At 46.3% G+C, this 13,035-nt stretch overlaps 1 protein-coding gene across 1 annotated transcript in view; it reads right to left on the minus strand.

Moving 5' to 3' along the window:
* Positions 1-831: 831 nt before the first annotated feature.
* The window catches only part of TIMELESS (timeless circadian regulator), a 34,948-nt gene continuing 22,744 nt past the window's right edge, over positions 832-13,035 (minus strand). The window contains exons 14-29 of the mRNA XM_064377228.1: positions 9,628-9,765; positions 9,376-9,527; positions 7,936-8,033; positions 7,723-7,846; positions 7,413-7,614; positions 6,682-6,827; positions 5,975-6,060; positions 5,768-5,885; positions 5,596-5,678; positions 5,224-5,366; positions 4,852-5,023; positions 4,702-4,770; positions 4,461-4,579; positions 2,014-2,239; positions 1,785-1,889; positions 832-1,661 (exon numbers count right to left, since the gene is read on the minus strand). Of these exons, the coding sequence (XP_064233298.1) occupies positions 1,591-1,661; positions 1,785-1,889; positions 2,014-2,239; positions 4,461-4,579; positions 4,702-4,770; positions 4,852-5,023; positions 5,224-5,366; positions 5,596-5,678; positions 5,768-5,885; positions 5,975-6,060; positions 6,682-6,827; positions 7,413-7,614; positions 7,723-7,846; positions 7,936-8,033; positions 9,376-9,527; positions 9,628-9,765 (2,052 nt within the window). The 3' untranslated portion in view covers positions 832-1,590. The remainder of the gene's footprint in view (positions 1,662-1,784; positions 1,890-2,013; positions 2,240-4,460; positions 4,580-4,701; positions 4,771-4,851; positions 5,024-5,223; positions 5,367-5,595; positions 5,679-5,767; positions 5,886-5,974; positions 6,061-6,681; positions 6,828-7,412; positions 7,615-7,722; positions 7,847-7,935; positions 8,034-9,375; positions 9,528-9,627; positions 9,766-13,035) is intronic.

Raw genomic sequence — 13,035 nt, forward strand, 5'->3', positions numbered from 1 at the left:
CTTCACTCCCACTTTTAGAGGCTATGGGAGATCCTCATCTGCTCATGAAAAAATACAATAAAAAGTCAAAGCAACAGGACAATCCAAACCCATCCTTTATTTAGGAGCCTCCCTGACCTGAATGGCTATTTTGTGACCCTCACCTTTGCACTACCTCAGCTGGAAGCACAAGGGAGCAAGAAAGCTGATGTTTCCAAGAATGGGTAAGAACATAATATTTGCAGTATTTATCCATCCTTTTCCTGCCTAGATTTTGTCTTCTTCTCTGCCCCATGCCAACAAGCTGGCTTTTCTTCCTTTGTGGCTCCTCCTTCTTCCTGCTGCATACTCTCGTCATCCTAAGAATTTACCCAAGAAAAAGGATCTAGAGGTAAAAATGTTTTTGTGTGTCTTCTGCAGGGAAAGGGCAAAAGCAGAAGAAAAGGGAAGGTTGTTGGTCTTTTTTTTTGAGACAAGAGTCTCACTCTGTCATCCCGTGGCATATGCACTGGCGTGCTCAGCTCACTGCAACCTCTGCCTTCTGGGTTCAAGTGATTCTCCTGCCTCAGCCTCCCAAGGAGCTGGGATTACAGGTGTGTGCCACCATGGCTGGCTAATTTTTGTATTTTTAGTGGAGACAAGGTTTTGCCATCTTGTCCAGGCTGGTCTCAAACTCCTGACCTCAAGTGATCTGCCTGCTTTGGCCTCCCAAAGTGCTGGGATTACAGGCTTGAGCCACCGTGCTGGTCTGTTGGTCTCTTTTAACCCTAAAATTTTTAAGTTCTTCTACTTTGAAGAGCACAGCAGGGAAAGGGCTGGCAAACTTAGACAGATTTATAAGTCAGACTGAGATAAACTTTTAATCTTTTTATTTATTTATTTATTTATTTAAAGATGGGATTTCACCATGTTGGTCAGGCTGGTCTTGAACTCCCAACCTCAGGTGATCCGCCTGCCTTGGCCTCCAAAGTGCTTGGATTACAGGCGTGAGCCACTACGCCCGGCCCCAACTTTTAATCTTACATGTTTAATTTAATACCAAACACAAAGCAAACATGTTCATCATCTAGAGTACTATATTCCAACCCTATCTCAAATACAGGAATGGGGCTCTATCTGGTATCTAGAGGATGATCATAGGAAAAAAAATGAGGACAGAGGCATCCGGTATCTTCTAAAAGTGGTTTCTAAAACCCCCCACCTGTCACGTCATAAAGCTCTCCTCCTAGTGCTGTGACCCACCTCCAAGAGGAACCCACCTCCACAAGGAACAGACCAGTAAGAGGGGTCCAGGGTGCTTTCTGTATTTCACTCACTCCTATTATTTGCTAAGGAGCTCTAATAACCAAAAGAAATGGTTCTTAGAAGAGGAGGAATAAATCTCCAGAGAGCTGCTAGGCATACTGATAAAAACTGGGAGAAAGAAAGACTGATAGTAGAGAAGTCCAATACTGCTGCTGAAGTTTCTCAGCCTAAATCCATGGAAGAGCCCAGGATTTTACTGCTCTGTCCAGTAAGAGGAGTTTCTGTGTCCTGTATGACTCTTCCAACTCTGACTCAAATGCACCATCTAAAAATCTGTCTATCTCTACCCCTAGCCTTCTTAGCTCTTCAGTCATCCTCATCATCCTCAATCTGAAATCGTTTCTTCTTCTGGATACCTGGAGCTCCCAATTCTGGTGCTGTGGGAACAACAGGGGTGAGAGACAGAGAGAGAATATCTAAATATGTTAAGGGGTAAGGAGGTTGGTAGAGTTTGTCTTCAGGATTAGAGAAGAAAAAGAAGGTCCCATCAGATTCCCTACCTCTGTTCCTGCCCTCATCTTCTTCCTGTTCCTCGTCACTGTCCAGCAGTTGTCGCTTCTTGGGTGCTGCCTTCAGCTGCTCTTTACTAACAACAGTGTCTTCCTCTGCAATGACCGTAAATGACACAAAAAAAGGAACTTGATCCTCATATTCTCAAAATACCCTGCCAGCCGTCTAGACCAACATGCTGACAAGTTAATACTCAGAAGATAGCTGTCGTACTATTACCCTCTGGGGATGCCAGGCCTGCTTTCTTCTTGCGGGCTAGGAAGAGAGCTCTTAGGGCTTGAGCTCGGTACTCTTTACGGTGCTCCTCAGCAGAGTCTTGCTCTCCAGGGACTTCAGTCTGTAGCTCTGGCTGCAGCTTCTGTTCCTCCTCTGGTTGACTCAAAGAAGCTGCTACCCTCCGGAGCTGGGTGGGACTCAGCTTGGCTGGAATTCGCCAGAAGGTTTCCTACAGGGCCCAAGAAGTTGAAAAGGGAAAGGACCAGCCTCTTGTTCCCCAGAGTTTGATATTCATTCAGTAAATATGACCCAACATTGGTGAAGATCCACAAGGGATGTGAACTCTACTTATTATAATACTTATTTATCCAATATATTCCCAATGCCTAGCACAGTGCCTGCTACATTAGGAGGTTTCCAGTAACTATAGGTTTTTTTGGTGGTTTTTTTTTTTTTTTTTTTTTTTTTAATGAGAAGGGGTCTGCCTCTGTCACTCAGGCTGAAGTGCAGTGGCACAATCATGGTCCACTGTAGTCTCCATCTCCTGGGCTCAAGCTATCCTCCTGCCTCAGCCTCTCGAGTAGCTAGGACCACAGGGGTACACACCACCATGTGCAATTATTTCATAATTTTTTGTAGAGACAGGGTCTTGCTACGTTGCCCAGGCCAGTCTCAAACGATCCTCCCACCTGTTTCCCAAAGTGCTGGGATTACAGGCATAAGCCACTGTGCCTGGCTATAGCTGTTAATTGAATAAATAAATAAATATATAAATCCCGGGGATATAAAGGTGAATCAGGTATGATCCTTGCCTTCAAATAACTCACAATCCAATGGGAAAAAGAACAAATGTGCCATATTACAGGGTTTTTTTTTTTTTTGAGGCAGAGTCTCGAACGGTTGCTCAGGCTGGAGTGCCATGGCAAAGTGATCTCAGCTCACTGCAACCTCAGTCTCCCAGGTCCAAGCAATTCTCCTGCCTCAGCCTCCCAGGTAGCTGGGACTACAGGCGCCCGCCACCACACCAGGCTAATTTTTGTATTTTTAGTAGAGACAGGGTTTTGTCATGTTGGCCAGACTGGTCTCATGACCTCAGGTGATCTGCCTGCCTCGGCCTCCCAAAGTGCTGGGGTTACAGGCATGAGCTACCGCACCCAGCCGATACCACAGGATTGAGGCTGTATCAGGGGAATGAACAAATTGCAGCTGCAAAAGTGATTATTTTTACTTCATACATTGAAAGAATAACAGAGACTGCTTCTCTGACAAGGTGACAATTGAGCAGACTCTCGAAGACTGGGTAGAGGTCCATCAGTAAGACAGATGGAGTGTGTGTATGTCACCTTGTGTGCACGGTTGCAGCCAGCCTTCCAATAGAGGGATTGGCATGATTAACCATTTGGAGGCAGGAAAAATCCTACCAGGGTGACTATGATGTAAAGTAGGTGTGTGAGTGGCGTGGCTGTGAGGCTGCAAAGGTGGGCAAGGATGGGTATGCCATTTGGAGTTTGTGGATTCTGTCCTGCAAGCAGTAAGGAACTATCAAGGGCTCTGGACACGGGAGTTGACCCTCCATATCCACAGGTTCTGAATCTTTGGATTCAAAATACTATAGATTGTCAATATTCTGAAAAAACAAAAAACAAAAACAAAAAACAAAAAAAAAAACAACAACAAAAAATACAACATTAAATAATAATAGACAGCCTGGGCAACATGGCAAAACCCCATCTCTATAAACAATTAGCTGGGAGTGTGACATGGGCCTGTAGTTCCAACTATTCAGGAGGCTGAGGTGGGAGGATCACCCGAGCCTGGAAGGTTGAAGCGACACTGAGCCGAGATCGAGCCACTGCACTCCAGCCTGGGAGATGGAGTAAGATTGTCTCACACACACACACACACACACACACACAAATATATATATACACACATACACACACACACACACATACATATACATATACATATACAATATAGTATAACAATTATTTACCTAACATTTACAGTATAACAATTATTTACTTAACATTGTATAGGTATTATATGTAATCTAGAAATGACTTAAAGTATACAAGAGCATGTACATAGGTTATTCACAAATACTACAAAAAGGGACTTGAGCATCCATAGATTTTGGTATCTGTTGGGGGGTCCTGGAACCACTCCCTCCTCGGATACCAAGGGACAACTATAATCAAAACATATTTTAGAAAGATAAATCTGGGGAGTATGGAAGATGGATTTAGGGGAAGAGGAGATTAGAGAGAGGAGAAGAAGACTAACAGAATGGCTGCTGCAGGAATCTTGGTCAGAGATGACAAGGCAATGAGGAGGACCTAGATGACAAGGAGGACGATGAGGAGGACCACCATGACAGTGGGGAGGAGGAGATGTATTTGGAAATAGGACTAACAAGCCTTGGCTGACACTGTAACTGGCAAACGTACCTGCCCAGAGGCGGGGGGCCGAACCCCTAGCTTGCGCAACAGCTGCTGAAACTGTTCGTTTTCCATGGCTTCCTCATTTTCCTCTGTGAGTGGCACCAACGGAACTGCCTGGGAGCAGCCTAAGACAGGGTCAACAGTCATATGGTGAAGACATGAGGGAAGAACTGGTCCTCCATCCTGACCAGGTCTCCAATAGCCCCCAGGGCTCCAGTCCTCCTAAAAGCATCATCTGTCCACTAACCATCTTCTTCCCGATCATCAGCTACTCGGATCAGGCAGTTCTGGAGCCACAGAAGGGGGGTAGAAAAGCCTAAGGAAATGAGGGAAACTTACATTTGACCCTACTCCCAAGCCCTCTACCTGAGACATCTCTCCCAGCCAAAGTCCTCACCTTCCTGATGCAGGCTTTGACCAAGGTTTTCAGCTGAAAGGACTGAGCTACCCTGGACTTGTTCTGTTTCTGAGCTCCCTTCTCCCTCCTCTTCACTCTCTTCCTCTGGCAGATTTTCCTCTTCTTCCAGATTTTCCTGGCAAAAATCTTTCAGGGACTCCGCTCCATTGGGCTAAAATTCATTGGGGGTTGGGGAAATGAAAATGAAGGCCACACAAGGAACTTAATGGAGTCTCTTGGTTCCTGACCCTGACCCCCCATGAAGGACCTGCTCAGAACACCCTCAGGCAGGAAGAATCTGGGTGGACTGCTCCTAAAGAGCACTTCAAGGAGAGCGGGCCCACGCCAGCAGAGCCAGGGTCAGAATGTTACCAAGCTGGAGGATGCCAACTTCTTCCGCCGTTTCTTGTACAGCTCCCGCCGCTCAGCCACCAGCCCCAGAGCCAAAAGTTTATCCACTATTCGGGCCCGTGAGCGTTTGGCTGTGATATTCTTCATGATATGACCCAGGACATCTATAAAAAGCAAGCATGTGAATACCCAAGGGAAATAGGGGAAAGAGATGAGTAAAATAAATCAGAGGTCTCTGGAAAGAGGGTACCTCAATCATCCAAAAATGACACAAATATAGTAAGTGAACAGAAGGGATGGGATAATCTTTCCTTGGAAATAAAAGGCAGCAGCAAAATAAATGGATAGCTTGGCTTTCATCTCAAAGGTCCCCTGAACTTCCACCTCACTTACCATCTGAATCCCGGAACTCCTCAAAAAGCCGTTGCAGCTCCAGCTCCTGATCCTCCGTCCACAGCACAATATGGGTTCCTTTCCTGATGAGGGAGATGTCAGTGGAAGAGGAAGCCCAGGGAGTGAACACAATGTCACATCCCAAAAGCCTCCAGAACATACACCTCTCTACCTTTGGAAGTCCTTGACACTGTCAGCCAGTCCAAGCTGTACTAGATGGTGGATGATCTGCTTGCGTGTTCGGGGAACAGTATTCAGGTGGACCAAGATGACTTCCACCACGTCCTGCCCTGGTGTGGAGAAGGACTGAGGCAGTAAAGAAGGTCCTGCAGCTCAGGCTGCCCACCTCACAAACTCTCCAGATCCTAAGGCCTCTCACCTTCCACGTCCTTATGGGTGAGGTATAGCTCCCGAAGACGAGCCTCCTCTTCGGGGCTCCATGCAGGGGCTCTGCGACTGGAAGACCTAAATGGTAAAAGGAGAAAGGGAGCATACAGGCTCTTGGCCCAAAAAGAGGAGACCAAAGGCCTTCTCTGATCAGTTCTGAAAGGAAAAAGAAGTGCGAGGCAGGTAACTGAAAGAGGCCAGCCGGCAGAGGCCTGTGGTGTATCTCCTTCCCCTTACTTTCTCTCCGTGTAAGAAACTAAAAGTCAAACTAAAGATTTTCCAGGTTGGACCAATGGAACCCTGACCATTCTGACCAGGGACTGAGAATGTTATGGGAAAAAGAGACTAAGTGTGAAAGAAGAGGGGCTGAGATACTAAGGGAAAGAGGACAAACACTTCTACAAATCCTCATGGTTTCCCAGCACGTTTGGGAGAGGTCGTACATAGACTCTCTCTGGGCAACCACCTAGCGCCCAACAGTGACCACCTCTATGGAGGCTGGTGACGGAGAAGGCTGCAGTCCCTGCTCCTCTCTTGGATAACCTTAGTTAAAGCATTTCACCTCCTGGGCCTGTTTTCTTACCCATGACAGAGAAAGAAACAGTGGACTCAATGACGTGCAAACTCTTAAAGCTTTGACATTCTGTGACTCTGCATCAACCTTCCCTACTCCCACCCATCCTTTGCCAACTTCCTCACCTGTCATCCAGGGAGCCATAGCCCTCAGTCATCTCTCGAACCACAGCTGTGTTCTTCCAGAACAACAGCTCCACAAAGGCTTTTTGGTTGACTGCAGCCAGTGCAAAGAACTTGGCCAGGATGTATTTGGCAAAAGTTACTAGCTCCTGTAGGAGAAGGAGGTTACTATGAGGCCTCTGGTTCAACGTAGACCTGGCCCTGGCCCTCTAGGTATTTTCTCTATAGCTGTTCCTAGCTGCCCCCTCCTCACTCACTCTTCTGTCCTTCTCCATTGTAGCTCCTTTAACCTGCCCACCTGCTTCCTCATTGTTTTCCTATCTCCCAGCCTTTGACACCTCCCAGCATCTTTTTTTTTTTGAGACAGAGTTTCGCTCTTGTTATCCAGGCTGGAGTGCGATGGTGTGATCTCCGCTCATTGCAACCTCCGCCTCCTGGGTTCAAGCAATTCTCCTGCCTCAGCCTCCTGAGTAGCTGGGACTACAAGCTGCGCCACCATGCCCAGCTAATTTTTGTATTTTTAGTAGAGATGGGGTTTCACCATGTTGACCAGGATAGTCTCAATCTCATGACCTCGTGACCCACCCACCTTGGCCTCCCAAAGTGCTGGGATTATAGGTGTGAGCCACCACGCCCGGCCAACACCTACCAGCATCTTCTATCTCCTGAAGATTATTTATTTACCCGAGGGTTCCCATACCCTCCTAGACCCCCATTCCTTGTTATCCCCTCACTTTGTAGGCTCCAGCAGCAGGGTCACTAAGCAGATGATTGAAGAGGCAGAAGACTGACAGCTGAAAAAGCAGGGCTTCCATTTTGAGGTCATGGGCCAGCCGGTGCAGCATCTTCACAATGCAATGGTTAGTGTGAGCACTATTCTGCTGGTAACTCCGCAGCAGCAGCACATAGGCTCGAACGACAGTTGAACATGCGAAGCTGCACCAAAACAGGGAGCGAGAGGATGTCAGCATAGGGAAGACATAGCTCATCCTCCCAGCCACACAATCACCACTCTAGGACCAACTCAGCCCTCTCAGCCCGCACCGTTTCAGGTAGTCCAGAAAATTAAATTCTTTCTCTGACACCTGGACCACTTGCAACTCCTCCTCCTCCTCCTCCTCCTCTTCTTCTTCTTCCTCTGCCCCTCGTTCCTCTGGGCCCTGCTGCCCTATAGACAGAGGGAGGATTACTGAGTCTCTGTTATGCTGGTGCTGGGAAAGAGCTAGAAGGAAATAGATGTGAAGGGTGGAGACTCACGGGGAAGTGGAGCAGAGAGGATTTGTTTTAGCAACTCGATCTCTTCCTGTGGAGAAATGTCTTGAGAGCCAAACACATCTCCTTCAGGCCACACCTCCCTGGAGCACAGACAGAAAAAAGGCTTTACCCAGGGGAAAGCTGGCTTTAAATTGATAATTTGAAGTAGAAGAAGGAATTTAGATTTATTTCTTTTGTTGGGCAGAAAGAGAATGCAAACTGTTACCTCAAATGAAACAAAGACTCCAGGGAAAATTTTCCTCGTAAGCCACAATTCAATAAAAATCAGGTAAAAACAAAATGCAAACAATCTAAATGTTTGACGCCTGGTTGAACAAATGTACATATTCACACAATGGTGTTTTTTTTTTTTTTTTGAGACTGGAGTCTCGCTCTGTCGCCCAGGCTGGAGTGCAATGTCAAAGTCTCGGCTCACTGCAACCTCCACCTCCAGGGCTCAAGCGATTTTCCTGCCTCAGCCTCCAGAGATTACAGGCACCTGCCACCATAACCAGATCATTTTTGTATTTTTAGTAGAGACGAGATTTCACCATGTTGGCCAGGCTGGTCTCAAACTCCTGACCTTGTGATCTGCCTGCCTCGACCTCCCAAAGTGCTGGGATTACAAGCATGAGCCACTGTGCCTGGCCACACACAATGGTGTTTTAAAGCCATTATCAATTACAGAAATATATCTGATGAGAAATAATGCTCAGGCCGGGTGTGGTGGCTCAGGACTGTAATCCACTTTGGAGGCCAAGGCAAGCAGATCACCTGAGGTCAGGAGTTCAAGACCAGCCTGACCAACATGGTGAGACCTCGTCTTAAAAATAAATAAAAATAAAAAAATTTAAAAATTAAAAATAAAAAGAAATAATGCTCACAGTATACTTATAAGTTAAAAATTACTATAAATCAGCATGTACAGTATTTCATTTTTGTAAAACAAGGTATATATATTTTTATGTGTAACAGAGGGAAAAAACCTCTGGATGGTTACTCACCAAATTGTTAATGATGCTTATCTTTGGCTAGTGGAATTAAAGTTAGTCCTCCCTTAACATCTTCAATAGGCTCTTGGACACTGCCACATTAAGTGAAACAAAGTATAACAAAACCAGTTTTCTCCTCTTAACATTTTAAGAAACCTACTGTAGCTCATTTCACTCAAAGTCACAATTACCAACGGTTTATTAATGATGTCAAGTGAGGATTTTCTGTATCTTTATTTTCTTCTCAATTAACTATGCTTTTTTATGTATTTCAAAACAAACAAACAAACAAAAAAACAACAAACCGACCAAAACGCCCCAGGAGTCAGTTGGTATAGAGTCCCAGCGCCTTGATGAGATAACTCTCTTTTGAAGACTGAGAACCCTGTACCACAGTGATGGCTTCCTCCTTCCCGCATAGCGCAAGAAGATGAGCAGGCAGGGTTCTTACCGGGCAGACCTCAGGAGAGTCAGGGCCTGCGGGGCCTGGCCAGCCAGCAGACAGTCTTGGATCCGCACCATGGCTTCTGCCCGCTGCTCCTCCACCGGCACCTCTGAGGCCGCATCAAAGGGAACCACGGAGTCCACGCTGAGCTCAGGATTCTAGAGATGGACAAAGCTATGGGAGTGGAGGGAGTGGAAAATCCAGACTGTATACCCTGAGTACTATTCTCAAAAAAGACAGAGTTTCTGTAACCCCTACCTGGGTATAGCACTGTAGCTGCTCAGCCAGGGCGGGCCACACAGCTTCCAGTTCTTCTGGGCTAGATGAGACATTACCAGAAACAATGGCCTGGTCTAGGATCTTCTTCTTCTTCTTCTTTCTCTTCTTTTGTTTGTTCTATGGGGAAAGAATTGTATTAGGATGTCAAGAGAGCTAAAGAGGCCTTTTCCCCATCAACGTCTTTTCTATTACAAAACTAATTAACTGGACATGCACACAGTGACCATTATGTGCTATCCATTGGTAATAGAAAGCAATAGTGAACAGCATATTTCCTTGCCTTTGAGGAGCTGGTACTCTAGCGGCAGAGACAGGAAGTAAAAAGGTAATTCCATTATAGTGTGGTTAAGAGCTATAAGGTGAGTGAGCATAAGATGCAATGGCAAAACTCCTGACCCATTTCCTGAGTTCAGAGGTTTGCCAAAAGCAGTGCTATCTCAAGAAGTCTACAGAATAGACAGATGCTATGAGGATCAAATAAGACACATGGAAAAGCTTCATAAAATGCAAAGCACTATGTAAATAAAGCCTCTTATTTTTTCCTCCTGAAAAGTAGGACAGCCAGGCACGGTGACTCACACCTGTAGCCCCAACACTTTGGGAGGCCTAGGTAGGTGGATCTCTTGAGCTCAGGAGTTCGAGATCAGCCTAGGCAACATAGTGAGACCCTGTCTTTACAAAATATACAAAAATTAGCCAGGCACGATGTGTGCCTGTTATCCTAGCTACTTGGGAGGCTGAGGCAGGAGAATCGCTTGGGCCTGGGAAGCAGAGGTTGCAGTGAGCTGAGATGGAGCCACTGCACTCCAGCTTAGGTGACAGAGCAAGATGCTGCTTAAAAAAAAATTGCCAAAGCTCAATCAAGAAGGGCTGTGAACCAGTCTTTGGTGTGAGTACTCAAAAGTCAAATAGGATGAACTGGGGGGCCCTTGAAGGTCATGCCCCATTAAAGCACTTACTATCAAACACACCAAATGTTAGGAGCTTGAGTTTTGAAGTCCAGCAGATCTAGATTTGAGTATCGAGTTAGTATTACTAACAAAGACTTTGGACAAGGTGCTTAACCATTTTGGGGACACGTGTTACTGGGAGGATAGCATGAAAACTTCAGCATAGTGTCTGACACATAGTAAATGCTCAACAAATGATAGTACCTAGTATTACAGATAATAGCACAGAGCTCTGAGTGCAAAACTACCCTTTAGGAAAGTCTCATTGGTACTACTGCATCTTTGTTGTTTTGAGAGAGAGTCTTGCTCTGTCGCCCAGGCTGGAGTGCAATGACGCGATCTCAGCTCACTGCAACCTCCACGTCCTGGGTTCAAGCAACTCGCTGCCTCAGTCTCCCAAGTAGCTTGGATTACAGGCACTCACCACCACACCCAACTAATTTTTTGTATTTTTAGTAGAGACGGGGTTTCACCATCTCGGCAAGGCTGGTTTTGAACTCCTGACCTCGTGATCCACCTGCCCAGGCCTCCCAAAGTGCTGGGATTAAAGGTGTGAGTCACTACGCCCGGTCTTACTATTGCATCTGTCAAGTCCAGTTATGACAGAATTTTAAGTTGTAGCAACTAGGATTATAGGAAGGTTCTAGTACAAAATCCGTTTTGTTTGTTTCTGAGACAGTTTTACTCCTGTTGCCTAGGCTGGAGTGCAATGGCGCAATCTCAGCTCACTGCAACCTCCACCTCCCGGGTTCAAGCGATTCTTCCACCTCAGCCTCCCAAGAAGCTGGCGCACCACCACGCCCGGCTAACTTTTGTATTTTTAGTAGACACAGGTTTCACCATGTTGGCCAGGCTGGTTTCAAATTCTTTTTTTTTTTTTTTTTTTTTTTTTTTTAGCGACCCTTGGTGCTAAATTTTTTTTTTTTTTTTTTAGTGGTCTCAAATTCTTGACCTCAAGTGATGTGCCCACCTCGGCCTCCCAAAGTGCTGGGATTACAGGCATGAGTTACTGTGACAGGCCCCAAATCTGTTTATTTATTTATTTATTTATTTTGAGATGGAGTTTCACTCTTATTACCCAGGCTAGAGTGCAATGGCGTGATCTCAGCTCATTGCAACCTCCGCCTCCTGGGTTCAAGCAATTCTCCTGCCTCAGCCTCCCGAATAGCTGGGACTACAGACTGTGCCATCATGCCCAGCTAATTTTTGTATTTTTAGTAGAGACAGGGTTTCACCATGTTGACCAGGATGGTCTCCATCTCTTGACCTAGTGATCCGCCCGCCTCAGCCTCCCAAAGTGCTGCTGTGAGCCACCGCGCCCGGCCCAAAATCTGTTTATACAAAGCAAAGTCCCTGTGTTTCCAGGATACAAATTCCTTGAGGTTTTCATTTTGTCCCAGGTTTTTTTTTTCCGATGTGAACCAAGAATTTTACTTATTTTTCAGAGATAGAGTTTTGCTCTTTTGCCCAGACCAGAGTGCAATGTCTCAATCATAGCTCACTGCACCCTCAAACTCCTAAGCTCCAGTGATCCTCCCATGTCAGCCTCCTGAGTAGCTGGGACTACAGATATGTGCCACCATGCTGGTGAATTTTTTTTTTTTTTTTGAGACAAAGTCGCATTCTGTGGCCCAGACTGGAGTGCAGCGGCATAATCTTGGCCCACTGCAACCTCTGCCTTCTGGGTTCAAGCAATTCTCGTGCCTGCCTCAGCTTCCCAAATAGCTGGGACTACAGGTACATGCCACTATACCCAGCTAATTTTTTTTTTTTTTTGAGACAAAGTCCCACTCTGTCACCCAGGCTGGAGTGCAGTGGTGTGATCTTGGTTCACTGCAACCTCTGCCTCCCGGGTTCAAGCGATTGTCCTGCCTCAGCCTCCCAAGTAGCTGGGATTACAGGCATGTGCCACCACACCCAGCTAATTTTTGTATTTTTAGTATAGACGGGGTTTCACCATGTTGATCAGGCTGGTCTCAAACTCCTGACCTCATGATCTGTCCACCTCAGCCTCCCAAAGTTCTGGGATTACAGGCGTGAGCCACCGTGCCTGGCCTACACCCAGCTAATTTTTGTATTTTCAGTAGAGACAGGGTTTTGCCATGTTGGCCAGGCTGGTCTCAAATTCCTGGCCTCAAATGATCCACCCGCCTTGGCCTCCCAAAGTGCTGGGATTACAGGCATGAGCCACTGTGCCCAACCCATCCTAGGCTTTTCACTTATTCCACTTTGGATTTATGGACACATGTTACAATCTCAACTTCAGGGATCTGGAGACAACACAAGCAGCTTGAGCTTATCCCAGTAATAACCAATACAGGACTAGACTCCTAACTTTCAGTTTAAGGCTCTTTTTGTTGTTGAGACAGAGTCTTGCTCTGTCACCCAGGCTGGAGTGCAGTGGCACAATCTTGGCTCACTGCAATCTCCACCTCCC

Source organism: Aotus nancymaae, unplaced genomic scaffold (assembly GCF_030222135.1).
Source record: "Aotus nancymaae isolate 86718 unplaced genomic scaffold, 86718_ANA_hifiasm-v0.15.2.pri h1tg000016l, whole genome shotgun sequence".
Classification (NCBI taxonomy): Eukaryota; Metazoa; Chordata; class Mammalia; order Primates; family Aotidae; genus Aotus; species Aotus nancymaae.